This window comes from Babylonia areolata, chromosome 23 (assembly GCF_041734735.1).
Source record: "Babylonia areolata isolate BAREFJ2019XMU chromosome 23, ASM4173473v1, whole genome shotgun sequence".
In the NCBI taxonomy this organism is placed as follows: Eukaryota; Metazoa; Mollusca; class Gastropoda; order Neogastropoda; family Buccinidae; genus Babylonia; species Babylonia areolata.
The window spans coordinates 1606270-1622394 of record NC_134898.1 but is presented as its reverse complement, the minus strand read 5'-3'; the positions used below and the strand labels follow the sequence as shown (position 1 = coordinate 1622394).

The following is a 16125-nucleotide window of genomic DNA, read 5'->3' as shown; positions in this document are numbered from 1 at the left end:
CTCTCTCTCTCTTTATCTGTCTCTTTAAACAGACATATACAAACACACACAGGCAGATGGTCTGACACTGAGACAGATGAACAAGCAGAACACAACTTGAAGGCTGACGTGATGTAACAGAAATTATACTGATCCAGGACCTGAATTGGGAGTCATCAGTGGAAGCCAGTCTGCACCAAACCTCAGCATCTACTCTTATATAACATCGTCAACATACCAACTGACGATTTCCTGACCCCTGGTTATTCCAGAACACATTCCAGTTATTAAAAAAAAAAGCCGCTTTAGGCAATACTGGGCAAAACTAATATCTTTAAATTCTTTCAGTGTTGAACAAATCTATGTCCTACTGCAGATGCTGGCCAGTTTGACCCCTTTCTTGTTGCTGCTGTGTATACTCTTCAGTGAAGGGCTGTCACCTCACTGAGATGAAATGGAGCTTACATGTCAAGATGTCAGTGAAGGGCTGTCACCTCACTGAGATGAAATGGAGCTTACATGTCAAGATGTCAGTGAAGGGCTGTCACCTCACTGAGATGAAATGGAGCTTACATGTCAAGATGTCAGTGAAGGGCTGTCACCTCACTGAGATGAAATGGAGCTTACATGTCAAGATGTCAGTGAAGGGCTGTCACCTCAATGAGATGAAATGGAATTTACATGTCAAGACGTCAGTGAAGGGCTGTCACCTCACTGAGATGAAATGGAGCTTACATGTCAAGATGTCAGTGAAGGGCTGTCACCTCAATGAGATGAAATGGAGCTTACATGTCAAGACGTCGGTGAAGGGCTGTCACCTCACTGAGATGAAATGGAGTTTACATGTCAAGATGTCAGTGAAGGGCTGTCACTTCACTGAGATGAAATGAAGTTTACATGTCAAGATGTCAGTGAAGGGCTGTCACCTCACTGAGATGAAATGGAGCTCACATGTCAACCTGTCAGTCTCGATTTTTTTTTATCTTTTATTTGGATTTCTCCCTATTGAGACTGCAGTACTTTTGTTCTGCAAAATCAACCACATACACTTCTAACAACTACACAGGTTGTGTTAGCTGCACCTCCAACCTTGGCATCATTGTATCTCACTGAGGCTCAACAGTCAAGGGGAATATGTCCAGCTCCACTTGCTAAGAATACAGCTGCTGTCTGGATGGGAGTGAAGCAAATCACACAAGACACCCATGCAGGCATTCATTGGTAATGTCACTGGTGTGCTGGGCTCGGAGCAATTGAGTGCTAGCTTAGGCGGCTGTCTTAAAGTGCCTCAATGACAGAACCATTGTCGATGCAGTCTGGCTTCTTGACTAAATCAGTAGCTGGGTCAGAATAACTTTACCTACTTTTTTTTTTAATGAAAAGAAAATTGTGAATGTTTGTTGAATTTGCTTCCTTTTTTTTCTGTCCCATCATCTGCTCTGTTTCAGTGGCATCAGTTACTTCCACACCAATCATTCTGTGTCTCCACACAGCCACACCAGGGTTTGTCTGTTGCAGTGTTGGATAAGACCCTGTACTGCTGCGGAGTCACTTCAGCAGTGCCTGTTTTGATTTAACATACTTAGGACACCACCTGCTAAGCCCCATACTGACAACTTATGGCTTAGATGCCGAGCCAGAATGAGTGAGCGTCCCTCCCAGAGTGAGACTGCTACCACATCCCCCCCCCGACAACAGCCCCCCATGAATCTGCCGACACTAAAGACCTTGACAGGACTCATCCCAAGCACAGAAGTGGAGGGGGATCGAAACTGAGGCCACCATGAGAGCAGGGAATGAAAGGCCACACAATTTGGGACATTTGTTTTCTTCTTATTGATGAAGGTGGAGATGATGACGACGATGACGATGTTGCTGCAGAGGTCCATTAAGGTTTCTGACAACATGAGAATGCTGTACTCTACACTTCCTTTCATGATGATATCCTGGCATTAACCAGGCCTGAGATAAGCAGACATCTGCACCACTCATCAGGAAATTTGAACAACTTGAAAAAACCCCAAGATGCATACATGAAGTGGAAGATACTTGACTGTGTAGTCCTGTCTTCCCATTATAGCCATTTGCGCACTCAACTCTGGGTAGGAGCTGGCTGCGGGCTGTAAAACCCAACCTCTATTGGGAATAGAAACCACAACCTCCCAGCCATCAGTACGTAACAACACTAACCACTTTGCCATGGCAGCTGCATCTCAAACAGTTCTTTAGAGTACAGAGTGGTATTTTCCTTGGATGCTGAAGTCACTTTGAGATACTGTGTGTATGTGTGCCAGAGTGTGTGAGAATGTAAGCGTGTATATCAGAGTGAGAAAAAAAGAGAAAGTCTGTGTGTATGTGGCTGACAGAGAGACAGAGAGAGAGAAAGAGAGAGAGAGAGAGAGAGAGAGAGAGAGAGAGAGAGAGAGAGAGAGAGAGATCCTTTCCTTTTTGCAACTGATGTTGTGAATCACAGAACACACACCTATACATGTGTATACACACACACACACACGCACAAACATACATTCATTCATGCAAAAACACACTCATAGATGCACACACACAAACAGACAAAACAAACCAAACCCACACACACAGGTAACACACAAACACACATGACCATCTTCTAACAGTTTCCACTTTATTCATTTCCACAACGACAAAACAAGAACAGTACGTCAATCACAAAAATCGCATTTCTCTTCAGCACAAAACAGCTGTCTTCACCATCATCAGCCCATCATCTATGACCTTCAACAAGCAGAAAACCAACAGCGCTGACCACCGCAGTGACCAGCATCCTGGCTGGAAAGGACGGCCACATGACACATCAATAAATATGCATGTTCTTGAAAATGTTTTGAAATGTAAGGACGGCAACGCTTGACTGAAGATTTCTATCCCACCATTCATACACACCCCAGAACACTCAGCTAGTACAGTGGACTTTTTGAACCGCACACACACACACATACACACACACCCAAAGCAAACCACACTGAAAATAAATCACAGAAAATCCAAACATTGAAATACACAGACAGACACATCAGTCAGGATATAGACATGCTGGACAACCCCTTTACGAAACCCTAAAAGTTAGAAAAAGAAATTCACCATCTTCTATCTTTTAGAAATTGTGTGGAATGGTCAAAAGAGGATTTGGTTGTGGAAGTGAGACAAACTAGACAGCTAATCCCTCACGTTCTCTAAACTGACACTCCAACACAGTGTTGGAAAATGTAGCTTTAGGAAATGATAACAATTTTCTTGTACACTTCTAGCTTTACATAATATATACAGATTTTGAAGAAATCAAACTTCATTTTCTTTTTTTCAGTGGTGAACATGCAGATAAATGACAATCTTCACTGATCACCAAGATCAAACAGTTAGCAGTTAAAGGCTTGCTTTGCTGAACTACTGTGTGATGTTATGTGCATACGTGAATAAATATGTGCATGCATAACACATTATGGTTGCAAAACTATGATCCAAAGAGAAACAAAAGGACTTCAGAAGGTAGAAGAACGATGCAGTGGTCAGCTGCCCATCTGTCTACACCTGCACAAGGCAGACCTGGACGGCAATGTGAAAAACAAACAAAAACAAACAAGCACAAAAAAGAAGGGGAAAAAAAGAAAAAAAAAGGACAGAATTATCAAATATGGAAAAGATAATTAACCAAGAACTAACACAGTCATTAAAAAAACAAAGAAATGCTCAAAAGCTTTAATCAGAAAAAAACAAAAAGCGCTATCACCATCCAAAAACCCACCAATCTTGAACACACCACTCTTTAAACAAGTTGAAAAAAATCCAACAGAAACCTGTTTCTTTAGCTCCCTTCCTAATTTGTTCTTTGAAAATGATTTTACCTTTCGACAATTTTCATGTTTGAGATTTACATGCAAGACCCAAAGACTTGTTCCAGCTCCAGCCTGTCCGCAAGTACATACGCACATACACACTCACATGTATGCAAACATACTAAACCATGTGAAAAGCAGGACATGTATGTCATTTATAATCACATTATATGTTTATATAAGTAAAGTGAGATAAAAATGACAAGCCAGCTGCAGTGAAAGCAAAGCTGAGAGACAATACCCAACATGATGAAGAGACAATACCCGACATGATGAAGAGACAATACCCGACATGATGAAGAGACAATACCCGACATGATGAAGAGACAATACCCAACATGATGAAGAGACAATACCCGACATGATGAAGAGACAATACCCGACATGATGAAGAGACAGTACCCGACATGATGAAGAGACAATACCCGACATGATGAAGAGACAATACCCAACATGATGAAGAGACAATACCCGACATGATGAAGAGACAATACCCAACATGATGAAGAGACAATAAGAGACAATACCCGACATGATGAAGAGACAATACCCGACATGATGAAGAGACAATACCCAACATGATGAAGAGACAATACCCGACATGATGAAGAGACAATACCCAACATGATGAAGAGACAATACCCGACATGATGAAGAGACAATACCCAACATGATGAAGAGACAATAAGAGACAATACCCGACATGATGAAGAGACAATACCCAACATGATGAAGAGACAATACCCAACATGATGAAGAGACAATACCCGACATGATGAAGAGACAATACCCGACATGATGAAGAGACAATACCCAACATGATGAAGAGACAATACCCAACATGATGAAGAGACAATACCCGACATGATGAAGAGACAATACCCGACATGATGAAGAGACAATACCCAACATGATGAAGAGACAATACCCAACATGATGAAGAGACAATAAGAGACAATACCCAACATGATGAAGAGACAATACCCAACATGATGAAGAGACAATACCCGACATGATGAAGAGACAATAAGAGACAATACCCGACATGATGAAGAGACAATACCCGACATGATGAAGAGACAATACCCGACATGATGAAGAGACAATACCCAACATGATGAAGAGACAATACCCAACATGATGAAGAGACAATACCCAACATGATGAAGAGACAATACCCGACATGATGAAGAGACAATACCCGACATGATGAAGAGACAATAAGAGACAACACCCGACATGATGAAGAGACAATACCCGATATGATGAAGAGACAATGCCCGACATGATGAAGAAACTGGCACGAGACATGGACGGAAGTGAAAATATGCAAGTTAAATTCATTCCACAATAATGATGGAACAGTCAGTCAACTCTTTGAGCAGGTGGGATACTCCTTCCTTTGTTTAAAATTGAACAGTAATCATTCGTTCAGCGAGTTTTACTTGGGGCTAAAAACTACAGCCCACCCCCCCCCTCCCCCTCCACCTCTCCCCCCTTCCCCTGTCCCTCCATCCACTCCTTCCCCTCCCCTCCCTCCCCCTTCACACTTCCCCTTAACACCAGTCATAGTTTGAACTTCAGTCTGATTTCACTGTATATCATGGACTTTGCATGTCTGATAAAAAAAAAAAACCCACAAAAAACCCCAACTTCTGACAAGAGATCAGTGTTGTTCCTAGACTGTACATCAACTCTGTGAGGTGTGGAGCCCAGCACCCCATACAGACCCTCATTCTACCCATATATATATATATATATATATATATAGAGAGAGAGAGAGAGAGAGAGAGAGAGAGAGAGAGAGAGAGAGAGACCGACTGACAGACAGACAGACAGACACATACGTATATACATACATATATATATATATATATATATATATATATATATATATATATATATAGATATAGATAGATAGATAGATAGATAGGCGTAACTCTTTGGACCATTCTCTGATCAAGCCTTTCATAACGAAGACTGACATACAGAGTGACAGACATTTCACAAGGAAAACTTCAAGAGACATTCTTGTCTCAACAATTTATCCACAGAGAGAGAGAGAGAGAGAGAGAGACAGGGAGAGAGAGAGAGAGACAGAGAGGCAAAGAGAGAGAGAGATACAGAGACAGAGAGAGACAGACAGACAGACAGCACTAAAATAGGAAAAGAGATGCAAAGGACACATAATTATGCTATTTTCAGAAGAAGAAAAAAAAGCTATTGAATTGCATTAATCAAAATGTGACATCCTTCACTAAATGATTGTTCATATGCTTAAAGAGTAATTATCACATTATTCAAACCCCTCCTTTGATCCAGTCCAAAGTCATTCTCTTGCATAATAGCAATAGAAAAAAAAGCAGCAAAAGAATGTGCCCACAAACTCATATCAATATACATGTACCACAATCCCCCTCCCCCTGCACACACACACACACACACACTTCAAGTTGTTGTAAGCCTTTTGGCACACTGATAAATAAATAGTTGTTCAAAAAACAAAAGAAAGAAAACCGGGCACACTACCTGAATGAATGAACTACGGACTCCACAGCATTACAGAACTACACTTACACTGAACAATGATGTAAAATAAACATGAGCCGATCAATCAATCACAGTATAAAAAAAACAAAGACAACCCCAACCCCACCCCCCGCAAAAACAAAACAACAACAACCCAAAAAATCCTCTTCCATCTTCGTAAAATAATTTCTCTCTGATGATCAGATAACACGTACATCTGATCCATTACTGTTTTTTTTTATGACAGTCTTTTAACATTTACTCAGTGCAAGTTCTCAGGCAGTCTGCTAGAAATACAGTTCCTTGACCTAGAGTTTGATATTGATTGTCTCCAGATCTGTGATCAGAGCCCTTTTGTGCAACTGTCCCTGGTTCAGTGTGTGGAAGCCGTGAGTGGCTGCCTGCTGTTTGGCTGTTGGAGTGTTGTACTGACCCCCCCCCCCCCCCACCTCATGTCCTGTCCCTCACCCATCCTCCTCAACCAGTGTGTGTGTGTGTGTGTGTGTGTGTGTGCGTCTGTGTGTGTGTGTGTGTGTGTGTGTCTGTGTGTGTGTGTGTGTGTGTGTGCGTCTGCGTCTGTGTGTGTGTGTGTGTGTGCGTCTGTGTGTGTGTGTGTGTGTGTGTGTGTGTGTGTGTGTGTGTGCTGAAATGAACAAAAGGGTTTGTGTCTAAATCATATTGCAGTGATGGACAATCAACTAATCAGAAGAAGAAGTGTTGTGTCTGACATGAACTTCTAGCACAGACAGGGAAAGCAGAACCAAAATAATACAAAACTGATACACAGCACTACCAATTTTTGAAAAAAACCCATATATTTTAGAGTAAAGGTTTGTTCTCTCTTGTCTTGCCTAAAAAAATCTAAAATATATCAATATTTGTTTCTTGAATGTCTTACTGAAAAAAAAAGGTCATATCTCAAAGAAATTAACAGACAATACCTGAACTAAATGTTCCATCTATACATATTGTGTTGCCCTTATTCTGAAAATAGAAACAACATGATACCTTTTCGTCTCTTTCAAACCTTTCTTTTTTCTTTAAACTAAAACAGCTTTCATCCTGGAAGCTAGCAATACGTTGCACAAGACAGGACAAAATTCTTAAATTTTTAGGATAACAGATATGCAGTGATGTGCTTTTCAAAATAAAATTCAGTCGTTACACTGCATGATAATACAAGACAAAACCAAGAATATGCAATTGGAATCCCTTCCCCCTCCCCCAACAGCAATGGATCAACACTGAGTGCAGAGATGACCGAACACAGGTACACTTCAACAGGTGGAATTGTTGAAAATGTAAACACGTGCTGATGTCATGCAGTCAGTGTTTTATCAGTCAGGACCCTGTCACAATGCTCACATCACTTGTTTATTTACACCAACATCTATCATCAACAAAACCTGTTTTTCCATCAAATCACACACACACACACACACACACACACACACACACACACACACACACACACACACGCATTCAAACACCCCTAGGTACCATCCCATGCCTATTTGGTTGCTCTCTCCTCACCAGTCACCTCCCTCTCTCTCTTTTCAAATACAAATGAAAATCTGCTTACTTAAAATGTGTATGTATCTGAATCCACCTGGATATATACACGTGTGTTTATTAAAGTATGTTTATTCTCTTTTTTTTCATGTAAGTATGCATCTTTCTTATTTGTCCACTGCAAGTATTACAATTGTAAACATGTGCACGGATGTGCATGTATTTGAGTGTGTCCAAGTGTCCTGTCTGTACTTCAATAATTCAATGTCATTTTTGTGAATATTTTGATTTCATAGTTCTCTCTGCCCTGAGGCACTGGTGTAAAAAAAAAAGAAGATATTTTTGCTGATTCAAATTCATTCTGTCACTGAAAACAAAATTGTTCTTGTGCTGTATCTCTCTCTCCCGCTCCCCCACCCCTCCCCCAACACACATACCTTCAATGCATCTCCCCCACAAGCAGACAGTTTTTTTCTTTTTATAACTTTTCCAACAAAAGCAACAAAGATATTTATACAGTACAGAGGAATGTCACAAGCCAGGAACTGTGCCACATACAGAAACCAACCACTGGCAACAGATCTCAACGTTATCATCATCGCTGCAGTCTGCCAGGAATGACATGCTGATAGAAATGCATTGAACCCAAACGTTCACATCACCATTTTCACTTGGTTCTTTCAGTAGAAGAGAAGAGTGGAGTTCTCTGTGTGTCTGGCCTGCTCCTTTGTCTACCCATCTCCCCCCCACACCCCCCATCCCCAACTCCCCACCACACACACACACCCCAGCCCCTGTGTGCCCGGCATGTACACACTTTCAAAACTGTACTGGCACATCCAAAAACCTTCAACAAGGCTTACAGCAGAGGTGTTGCCATGCCATAGATGTATTCACAAAAGGCTGGCGCATTCAAAAACCTATACAAGGCTTATGCCACAGGTGTTGCAATGCCATAGATGTATTCAGATTATCCTGGCACATCCAAAAACCTGCAAAACACCAAACACCAGAGGTGTATGACCCACATAAAAAATGTACAGAGTAAAATATGTCACAAACATTGTGTGCTAAGTACACCTCTTTTGCATATCATACAGTGTCTCATCTTCAAAGTTGTTTATATATCATACAAGGCCTAATCTTCAAACTTGTTTATATATATATCTATGGATCACATTCATCACAACATACCCCACCTAAAAAAAAACAGACACAAAAAAAGACCAGCAACAACAACAACAAAAAGAAAAACCAAGACAAATCTTCACATTCCTCTTTGTGTGTGAGCAGTTGAAAACAATGTATATATATATATATGCGTGTATAGATATATAACAATGATATGTTGAAACAGTTTTGTTTTGCAGAACTGAAACCCAGTGACAAGCTGTACATTGTTGCAACTGGGAGAATCACACAGAGAGAAGACAGAGAGGAACAGACAGAAAAGATAGGGTGGGTGTGGGGGAAGATGAGGAAGAAACACGAAAGAGAGAGAAAGAGAGAGACAGAGACAGAGACAGAGACAACGAGAGGAAGAAGAGGGTGATAAATATTCCGACATCAGGCAAGTTAATCTCCAGACATGTGGATGAAGCAGGGAATGACAAGTCACAGGACAACAAAACATTCACCATGTACCACAAAGTGTGCAGGCAGGGTGACACATTCCTTCACTTTCATGTTGTGTGCATCACAAACCCTGCATAGGCCATCACTCTTCCCTGACAAAAACTGCCTGCTTGTGACACTGACTCCTCATCACACACACACACACACACACACACACACACACACACACCCCACATGAAACAACAGTAATTTGGCTGTAAATTTCCTGACTTTACTTCTTTATCACCCCAAAATTCATAAGAGCTTGAGCATCCATACTGCACACAGCCAACACACATTTCAAAATAAAAAGAACTCAAAACATTTGGTCAGCAAATCCACAAACCTGTAACAAACCATGTTGGACATGAAAAAGAACAAATTCAACACTGATTCTTCAAAGATGAAAAACATTTTAGTTTGTATATACATATCATATAATCATATATATGTATATATATGTATAACTCACAAGACATGCAATAAGAATAGTAATAATAGCAATAATATTAATGATAAAGTCCTCTTCCAAAATCCCTGCAGTGATGTGTAAACAAAAAACAACAACAACTGCAAGGCTATCAAATTGAAATAAAACAAAAATCTCCAAATACATGATGCAACAGCTGTAGTAGTAGTAGACAGAGACACTAAATATACAGATATCTCAAATCCCTCTCTCTCTCTCTCTCTGACACACACACTGCACACACAAAAGCAGTCCCCCCAACTAGAGATCAGCATCAGAAACATCCCTCAGCAAACAGTCTCCTTTTGCCATCATGGAGAGAGAGAAAACAAATACAAAGAGACAGAGACATGGGGACAAAGAGACAGCAAGAAAGACAGAAAGAAAAAGAGAATACAGCAAGAACCATACACACCACAATGTTTGCCTTCATTAAAAAGAAAAAAGAAAACATTTGCATACTATTCATCTCTCATTTAAAAAGAAATAAAATGTATATATAGATAGATATATCAAACAGACAGAAAGAGAGAGAGAGAGAGAGAGAGAGAGAGAGAGAGAGAGAGAGAGAGAGAGAGAGAAAAGAAGTCTATCCCGTCCAACAACTGTCAACAACAAAACGAGAACCCCCCCCCAGCCCCCCCACCTTGTCCCACTCTCCCATCAAAGGGAGGGAACCCCCGATTCCCATCCACACCAGTGTGTGTGTGTGCATGCTGCTGTCTGTCTGTCTGTCCACCCCACCATCGGCCGTCACTGCCAGGAAGCCACCAGCAGCCACAGCCGGCGCCAGACAGGGAGGGGGGTGGAAGGGATGCGGGTGGGAGGAGGTGGGGGGGTGGGGGGGTGCGAGGACCAAGGGCTGACTAGCGCTGCAGGTGAGGGAGAGAAAGGGGAGAGCACTGCTCCTACTCGCAGGCCAGTTTGCCGTCGAAGCTGGACAGGGCGATGCCGAAGGCCTGCAGGGCACACATGGGGTAGTTGTAGTCCATGGTGAACACGTCCTCCGCCACTCGCCCAAACTGCATCACGATGTAGTCCACTGCAACACACAGCTAGCACATATAGTCCACTGCAACAAACAGGTAGACATATAGTCCACTGCAACAAACAGGTAGACATATAGTCCACTGCAACACACAGGTAGCACATATAGTCCACTGCAACAAACAGGTAGACATATAGTCCACTGTAACACACAGGTAGCACATATAGTCCACTGCAACAAACAGGTAGACATATAGTCCACTGTAACACACAGGTAGACATATAGTCCACTGCAACAAACAGGTAGCACATATAGTCCACTGCAACAAACAGGTAGACATATAGTCCACTGCAACACACAGGTAGCACATATAGTCCACTGCAACACACAGGTAGCACATATAGTCCACTGCAACACACAGGTAGCACATATAGTCCACTGCAACACACAGGTAGCACATATAGTCCACTGCAACACACAGGTAGACATATAGTCCACTGCAACAAACAGGTAGCACATATAGTCCACTGCAACACACAGCTAGCACATATAGTCCACTGCAACACACATGTAGACATATAGTCCACTGCAACACACAGGTAGACATATAGTCCACTGCAACAAACAGGTAGCACATATAGTCCACTGTAACACACATGTAGCACATATAGTCCACTGTAACACACAGGTAGACATATAGTCCACTGTAACACACAGGTAACACATATAGTCCACTGCAACACACAGGTAGCACATATAGTCCACTGCAACACACAGGTAACACATATAGTCCACTGCAACACACAGGTAACACATATAGTCCACTGTAACACACAGGTAGCACATATAGTCCACTGTAACACACAGGTAGACATATAGTCCACTGTAACACACAGCTAGCACATATAGTCCACTGCATCACACAGGTAGCACATATAGTCCACTGCAACACACAGGTAACACATATAGTCCACTGTAACACACAGGTAGACATATAGTCCACTGTAACACACAGGTAGACATATAGTCCACTGCATCACACAGGTAGCACATATAGTCCACTGTAACACACATGTAGCACATATAGTCCACTGCAACACACAGGTAGCACATATAGTCCACTGCAACACACAGGTAGACATATAGTCCACTGTAACAAACAGGTAGACATATAGTCCACTGTAACACACAGGTAGCACATATAGTCCACTGCAACACACAGGTAGCACATATAGTCCACTGTAACACACAGGTAGCACATATAGTCCACTGCAACACACAGGTAGCACATATAGTCCACTGCAACACACATGTAGCACATATAGTCCACTGTAACACACAGGTAACACATATAGTCCACTGCAACACACAGGTAGCACATATAGTCCACTGCATCACACAGGTAAGACATATAGTCCACTGCAACAAACAGGTAGCACATATAGTCCACTGCAACACACATGTAGCACATATAGTCCACTGCAACACACAGGTAGCACATATAGTCCACTGCAACACACAGGTAACACATATAGTCCACTGCAACACACAGGTAACACATATAGTCCACTGTAACACACAGGTAGCACATATAGTCCACTGCATCACACAGCTAGCACATATAGTCCACTGTAACACACAGGCATTACATATAGTCCACTGTAACACACAGGTAGCACATTTAGTCCACTGTAACACATATAGTCTACTGTAACACACAAGTAACACATACAGTCCACTGTAACACACATGTAGCACATATAGTCCACTGTAACACACAGGTAGATTATAGTCCACTGTAACACACATGTAACACATATAGTCCATTGTAACACACAGGTAGATTATAGTCCACTGTAACACACATGTAGCACATATAGTCCACTGTAACACACAGGTAGCACATATAGTCCACTGAAACACACATGTAGTTCAGTTCACACATGTAGTCCACTGTAACACACAGTTCACACATGTAGTCCACTGTAACACACAGTTCACACATGTAGTCCACTGTAACACACAGTTCACACATGCAGTCCACACCAACTCATCATCTAGGTTTACTCCATCAAAAATGTGTTTTCTCTTCAAAACCAAAACCTGACCATCACTTTCAATGTTCCTGCACCATCTTGACTTGTCATTATCGTTCACCACAGTGATTTACCATCGTTACCATCAACATCCTGCTCAATCTTGACTTGTCATTATCGTTCACCACAGTGATTTACCATCGTTACCATCAACATCCTGCTCAGTCTTGACTTGTCATTATCGTTCACCACAGTGATTTACCATCGTTACCATCAACATCCTGCTCAATCCTGACTTGTCATTATCGTTCACCACAGTGATTTACCATCGTTACCATCAACATCCTGCTCAATCTTGAGTTGTCATTACCGTTCACCACAGTGATTTACCATCGTTACCATCAACATTCTGCTCAATCCTGACTTGTCATTATCGGACACCACAGTGACTCACCATCATTATCGTGGACAATCTGGAAATTCTTCACGGAAGCCTGCGTCACTCGGCCATGGAAGTTCAAGACGTAGGACTGTGTGTCTGCAACATTGCGTGCAGTGTAATGGTTACGGTCCACTCACACGAGGCAGTTATCACAGCAACCTGACACTTCCTGCAGCAGGATACTAGTCCCAGTACTCACATTCATATTGATCCACAACTTTTTCCCCACCATACCACACAAGTGGTTTGTTGAACTGAAAGTTGCATGCTTAAATCTGAGCAATTCTATCTAATGCAGCCCATGGAATTTTACTGTTTTACAATCATAATACAGATCAATCAACCGTTTGTCTTCATCAATTTCGGACTTTGGTATGTTGTAAAAATAACTACAAATGCTTACGCAACCCACCCCCCCCCTCCACCAAAATCAATTTCAGGATTAATGTCCAGTATTAACAAGTGGAATAACTCCAGTCAGACAAAGTGTAAACTGCATGAGTTGATCCAAATAATATCTTTTGGCTCATCATCCAAAAACAAGTTTTTGTTTCTATTGAAATGTTATGTTGCTTTGTGCAAGACAAGACATTTCACAAAATACACTGATATCCAGACAACTTATATGTTTGTATCTGTTGAATTCTTAACCTATTCCTGTAGGAATAACATGTAGATACACACACACACACACACACACACACACACACACACACACACACACACACACACACACACACACACAGAGTACCCTTACCATCATTCCAGACAGGGGTTTTGTTGTGTAGTTCCAGCAAGTTCTCCATGTTTTTCCTCTTCCACCGTTCCACCAGTCCATCATGGTTCTTCACACACACACACATGTACACATACACACACACACACACACATGTACACATACACACCCACACATACATGCATGCACATGCACAAGCACACACATGCACACAAACACAGAACAGATGAAACTTGCATCAGCAAAGTATATCTTAAGAAGTACAACAGTTGAAAAATCAGCTTCTGCTGAGATTTCCTGAAAAGAGCACGGTCTATTGCTCCCTCACAACTATAATTATGTACCTATACATCTGGCATTTTGAAACATCAGGAGAAGACTCAAATCTAACTGCCCTTCAGTTATCATACACAACAAAACCTAAATGGGAGATGAACAATGGTTCTTTTGACATAAATCATACTGATTTAAAGAAAACTGAAGGCCCTACTATGTCTAAGTTTGATAAATCTCACATTCAAGAAAACTTTCCAAATCCCCTTAAGGTATACAGATGGTTGAGGAGTTGAAAACAACCAGGCAGGGGCAGCATTTATGATCCCATCATTAAAAGTAAAGAAGTACTGTTATACTGGCAGATATTTTTCTACATTCAAAGCAGAATGTATGGGTATATCAACTGGTCTAAATCATAGAATTAATCTTCGCATTACTCTTTTTCAGATGCTATTTTGTGTCAATTCTAAATCTGTATTACAAACATTAAAATAATTTAATTTGAAAACAAGAGGAGAACTTGTAAGAGAAATTTGTCATGAAATTCATATTTTGATTGTTCACGGCACAAAGATTGGATTTTGTTGGATCACGAAGGGATTATAGGAAACGCACAGGTGGATCACTGCGTGAACAAGGCGCAATGACTAGTCACTAATGCTATAGAAATTGGTATTCCATTTTCAGGACATAAAGGTTATTCTCCACTGGGGACAACCTGTTGGAACCATGTCAATGAACTGAAACTGGGGCCTGACCCTTCCTGGAGAAAATGCCAACTGCAGCCCCCACAAAACTCATCACGTGTTTTCTTCCAAAACTAAAGCACATTACAGTAGCAGAAGGCCAACCAGTCTAAAATACTGACTATGACTGGATGCTATAAAAACAAAATTAACTTCTGAAGTAAATTGCATTTGTGGTAATGCAACTGCCCCATGCATATCATCTGCGATCATCTGTGAACAGCAACAGAAAACATTTCTACCTCATTCATTTTCAAAATCTGCTGCTCCATCTTCTTCCATTGGAAATCTTTTATATGACAGTCAACTTGTGTTTGAAATAGTTCACAGCTAAATTAGGAATCCAGTGGCTCTTTGAAATATTTACAACTTATGGGCAGTTCTTGACAAAGAAATATCTACAACTTATGGGCAGTACTTAACAAAGAAATATCTACAACTTATGGGCAGTACTTGACAAAGAAATATCTACAACTTATGGGCAGTACTTAACAAAGAAATATCTACAACTTATGGGCAGTACTTGACCAAGAAATATCTACAACTTACTGGTAGTGCTTGTCTACAACTAAAAGACAGTGTTTGATAAAGAAATATCTGCAACTTAAAGACAGTGCTTGATAACAGAAACATCTACAGCTTGCAGACAGTGCTTGATAAACAAATATCTACAACTTAAAGACATTGCTTGATAACAGAAATATCCACAACCTTCAGACAGTGCTTGATAAACAAATATCTACAACTTACAGTGCTTGGTAACAGAAATATCTACAACCTTCAGACAGTGCTTGATAAACAAATATCTACAACTTACAGTGCTTGGTAACAGAAATATCTACAATCTTCAGACAGTGCTTGATAAACAAATATCTACAACTTACAGTGCTTGGTAACAGAAATATCTACAATCTTCAGACAGTGCTTGA

General features: G+C 41.1%; 1 protein-coding gene across 5 annotated transcripts in view; it reads right to left on the bottom strand.

Annotated features, from left to right (window-relative positions):
• Positions 1 to 10578: 10578 nt before the first annotated feature.
• The window catches only part of LOC143297871 (tubby-related protein 3-like), a 144285-nt gene continuing 138738 nt past the window's right edge, over positions 10579 to 16125 (bottom strand). For 2 of the 5 annotated variants that reach the window (XM_076610399.1, XM_076610398.1), the window contains exons 14-16: positions 14196 to 14283; positions 13451 to 13534; positions 10579 to 11014 (exon numbers count right to left, since the gene is read on the bottom strand). In XM_076610399.1, coding sequence (XP_076466514.1) covers positions 10881 to 11014; positions 13451 to 13534; positions 14196 to 14283 — 306 coding nt within the window. In that variant the 3' untranslated portion in view covers positions 10579 to 10880. The remainder of the gene's footprint in view (positions 11015 to 13450; positions 13535 to 14195; positions 14284 to 16125) is intronic. The other 3 variants (XM_076610400.1, XM_076610402.1, XM_076610401.1) reach the window with 3 other exon arrangements.